We start from the raw sequence: 4,702 nt of genomic DNA, 5'->3' as shown, positions 1-4,702 counted from the left end.
GACGTTGAAAAACTTTCCCTCCAGTGCTGCCGTAAAAGTCCTGATTTTAAAGATGTCAATCCAGTAAAACAGTAGCTACGCGTGACTATTACTTGCTTTCTTATCCTTATCTTTATTCTTCTTATTCTCTCCTTTTTACTTCAGCAACTGTTGTTCCGCTAGAGCTTTCCTGTAAGCACGTTTCACTTCTGTCTACTGTCGTCTGTATCTTATATAATTGACACACTAGTTTACGGTACATCTCAGTAGCTCTACCGCGTATACTACTACCGCAAAGCTGTACAAGTGACGACGTTTTCTTATCTATAACTTTGTCACTTTATTGAGCAAGTATACGTATAAAAAGGCAGTTCCAATATTATCATTGGCATTTTAAATATAAATGGTGTGCTATCATAAATGATGAATGATAAAATAAATAAATAAATTTAATAAAATTTAACGTAGTCGAATATTAAGATATTGGTTATTTCGTAGTATATATCATTGGAGTACATCAATCAGCTGTATCAGTAGTTGTCTCATGTCATGATAAAATAATTATTATTAATTTAATAATAAACAAATAATAAGTTAATAATTGGATCAATATAATAATATTGACATTGTCTATTCTCCTGGGATGTATATATATATATATATATATATATGTGTGTATATATCTCTCTGTATATATAACGATGAATCAACCCCGACTATCTCTCTGTCTTTCTCTCTATCTGTCTCTATGTGTTCTCTCGAAATACGTATTTGGCAATCTCTCTGTTCCCTGACGTCCGTTCTAATCGTGCTATTGACCCACTTGGTGGATCGTATACGCACTAATTGTCAGTCACTTGAGTGATAGTTGAATTGTCACTTGCTTTTGTAATTGCAGGATGCTGCGTTCAGCATTCCAGTAACGAGACATGTATTATATCTACATATCTATATATGAGTTGGTATGCACCTGTTTTTCATAAAAATCTTTTGAGTCATGACAACCATTGGGCTTGATTTTTTAATATAAATAAAAATTGAACAAGTATGGTGCGCAAATATTAAGAACGTATGTGACGAGTCAATGACAATAAATTCAGAATATTGAAAACTGCAGACTTCGAAATTTTTAATTATAAATTATTGCTGTGATTTACTGTGATATTTTTCAATTAATATGTAAAAGCTTTACTACGTTATGCGGAAGTATAAAATTATCGAGATTACTATTGATTGATATGACTATCAAATCGTTAGGCTGTATATCGGCGATGGCACATAAATTTTTTAAATTAACCGACGTTTTTTATTAACAGGCGCCATTTTTTTCATATGAAAAAAACTATAGATAAATACATCGGATTAGACTGAAAAAAGCCTGTTGGTTTTGATATATTTATTATAACTAAACAACAAGAAATACAGTTTGGAAATTAAATGTAGTTCAATTCTATATTAACATTTAGAAGTAATAAGAAAAGAATCAGGTTTAATTTTAAGGTCGGCTTTTAATTTCATAACATACTTCTTAATCCTATATAAGATGAAATATTTTTATGATTACTTTTCATCATCATAAAAAATATTTCCAGCCTTATCAATCATACAGTTTTATAGAACATTAAATTCTCTACAAAAAATCCCCATGAATAAATTCTGTAGATATGTTAGTTTTAAAAACTAAAACTTTATTTTTTATTGAAATTCCGATAAAATCACTCGCCACTGCTGAAGGTTGAGCATTGCATTAAGAAGTAAAATACCTATTTCATAAAGAACTTCATGGCTTACAGTAAAACTCTTGTAGAACAAATAGATTAATTTTAAATTTTAAAATTATTTCAAAATAAATATATAACTCAAAATTTTTATTTTTATGACAGTTGAGTTGACAAAATAGCTTTTATATTCTAGACACTCTGAACTTGAAAATTGTAGAAATATGATGGTAACAATCATCATTTTTAAAAATAACGTAACTTTTGTAATAAAAATGAACTAACTCAACTTTCTTAAATTTTTGAAAACATTATTTTACAACGCCAAAAATTTTTATGTCAGAAACCGATCTCTTGATCTTGAAGAATGAAATATGAAAAAAATGAGACAATAAACCCGTCATGGCAATAAAGTAACTAAACGTTGACTTATTACGATAATTATTATAAAGTAAACAAATTAATCAGGTATTTTGAAATGATTAGCTAGATAATACTTGAGATTAAATAAAAAAAAAATGTATGTCATCAGACTATACATTTAATTTATTTAATTGCAACACAATAACATGTTTAAGATAACAATTAAATATTTGAACTGTCAATTAATTCCGTGTTCCTATCAGTTCATGTTATCTGTGTACAGATATATCACTAGGTAGAGTAATTTAAAAAAAAATGGAAAAACAAATCTAATGAATACTACTAGCAAGTATGTTTTATTAGTTTATCGAAATGAGTGGAAAAGGAAGGTATGCATCACCAGAAGGATCTAAAATTTGGGAGTACTGGGCAGCATTTGTATGTAAGATTAATTTATTAATTTATTATTGACTACAAATTATACAAGTATTTTAAGATTAAAGTTAATTGTGATAATAGCTGCGATTATAATTGCAATTATATGATAAATTAGGCTCAGTTCAGGCATTTTGTATTGGATGTATAATAGGATGGAGCTCGCCAACTCTGGTAATATTATTAGGGTCAGATTCACCAATTCCTATCGATCATGACAGTGCTTCAACAATCGCAGCTGTATCAGCGATAGGTCATTTGGCTGTGGCTTTAATCAGTAAACTGATGATCGATAGCTTGGGTAGAAAAAATTCAATGTTCTTGGGTGGATTACCTCTGACAATGTGTTGGTTATTGACCTCCTACGCTCACAATATTTGGGTAATTTATCTTTAATATTAATAATTGTAACACTAACAATACCTATCTTTCACTATATCTGCCCAGGTGTCATTTTTCCTTCAAACAGAGGCTCTGATTTAAACTTTCGGGTGCATATTTAGTGAAAAATAGTATTCACAACAACAAGGGAGAAAGGTAAGACGTCTCAAATCCGCTATTACATACGCGGGTTGAAACGTCCTACTTTCCTTCCTTGGTGTATAATTTTCTATATCTTATAGAATTTTATTTAGAAAGACAATTTGAAATTATTATTATATATTTATTTTCAGTTACTGATACTTGCACGATTGTCAGCTGGTGTCGCCTTAGGTATTGTTTTCAGTGTTACCCCACTCTATTTAGGTGAAATAGCATCAATTGAAATCCGTGGAATAATTAGTTCTACAATGAGCATGATGACTAATTTAGGAGTACTGTTTGCGTATATAATAGTACCGTATCTAAGTATTTCAATGACAGCTATGATATTTTTAACAATCAGTATTGCTGTAGAAATAGCTATTTATTTTATTCCCGAGTCACCGTATTTTTTGATGTCAAAAGGCCGTGAATTGGAGGCCGAAATGGTATTAGAAAAATTACGTGGGAAGCTTGATGTTTCGGAGGAATTGATGTTGATTAAAAGTTTGATTAACGACAGTGGCTCGAAAAAAAATGATCAGGGCTTTATGGAATCATTTAAGTTACTATTTAGAGTCAAGAGTAACTTACGTTCGTTTGCTATTATTAATCTTACCATTATTCCCCTATATTTTGGGGGATTAGTTACTATTATTGTGTACGGAAATATGATATTTAAGGCTGCGGGAAATTCAATTAGTGACCATATTGCTATCATCTCAATAGCAACAACTCAAGTTATTGCATCAATTATATCGAGTTTCATTGTTGATCGAGTAGGACGCAAACCTCTTATTTGTGGTGCAGGTATTGCTATTGGCATATGTGATTTTATTATTGGCGGTTATTTTTTTATTAAAGAATACGCCGGTAATGATTATATTACGGAGTACAGTGTTGTACCACTTATAGCAGCAACATCACTCGTATTTGCTTCGAGTATAGGTTTGACAAATATTCAACCGATATTGACTGGTGAAATTCTGGCGCCCAATGTTAAAGGTATCGCTAGTTGCCTTATTAATGTGTCATCCAGTTTAATTGCTGTTGTTTCTATAAAAATGTATGTAGTTCTTGCTTCAAATCTTGGTCACTCAATACCATTTTTGAGTTTTGCCATTGTTGTTTTAGTTTCAACAATTACTTTATTAACTCTTACACCCGAAACAAAAGGTAGAAGTTTTGCTGAAATTCAACAAATGCTTATGAAATAACTTTTATTTAAATATTTTTAATAAAGACTGATATTATTATTGTAATAGAAATTGTGTTAATTATTTATTTTTAAATGAAAAAATACTGTGATACATTGGTGAAAATTTTCCTATAATTTAAAGCAAGTTACTCGAAAGTACTGACAAGTTAAAAACAGTCGGAAATATAAAATATAAATATCATTATCAATTAACTCATTTGTATACTCTATTTTCACATTGCTCTAAATTTTCAAGTCTTAAAGGTCATAAAAATTAAAATCAAAATCTTTTTTTATTTTATTTCATGTAAATAATTGTTTTTTTTATTGTCAACAAGTCAGTTAAATTTAAGTAATATCAATTTCGAAGCTGATTGATATTTGAAAAGCTTTAATCCTAAATTAAAGTTATTATTTTTCATGTATAATTCATTTTTAAATATGAGGTATTTCATAGCAAGACTTCGATAACCTCGCAATAATCAAA

At 29.5% G+C, this 4,702-nt stretch overlaps 1 protein-coding gene across 1 annotated transcript; it reads left to right on the top strand.

The window, feature by feature from the left end:
• Positions 1-2,293: 2,293 nt before the first annotated feature.
• On the top strand, positions 2,294-4,259 carry LOC130669269 (facilitated trehalose transporter Tret1-like). Its single transcript, XM_057472049.1, has 3 exons — positions 2,294-2,502; positions 2,614-2,876; positions 3,170-4,259. The coding sequence occupies exons 1-3, from the start codon at positions 2,433-2,435 to the stop codon at positions 4,232-4,234; spliced, it is 1,398 nt and encodes a 465-aa protein (XP_057328032.1). The 5' UTR covers positions 2,294-2,432; the 3' UTR covers positions 4,235-4,259.
• The last annotated feature ends 443 nt before the right edge of the window (positions 4,260-4,702 follow it).

Source organism: Microplitis mediator, chromosome 1, assembly GCF_029852145.1.
Source record: "Microplitis mediator isolate UGA2020A chromosome 1, iyMicMedi2.1, whole genome shotgun sequence".
Classification (NCBI taxonomy): domain Eukaryota; kingdom Metazoa; phylum Arthropoda; class Insecta; order Hymenoptera; family Braconidae; genus Microplitis; species Microplitis mediator.
The sequence above is the reverse complement of the archived record's forward strand: the minus strand, read 5'-3'. Positions and strand labels throughout refer to the sequence as shown.

Coding starts and splice junctions, on each gene's coding strand:
- LOC130669269 (XM_057472049.1), top strand. CDS start 2,433: ATGAGTGGAAAAGGAAGGTATGCATCACCAGAAGGATCTAAAATTTGG. Junction 2,503..2,613: donor GTACTGGGCAGCATTTGTAT/GTAAGATTAATT, acceptor ATGATAAATTAG/GCTCAGTTCAGGCATTTTGT. Junction 2,877..3,169: donor CCTACGCTCACAATATTTGG/GTAATTTATCTT, acceptor ATTTATTTTCAG/TTACTGATACTTGCACGATT.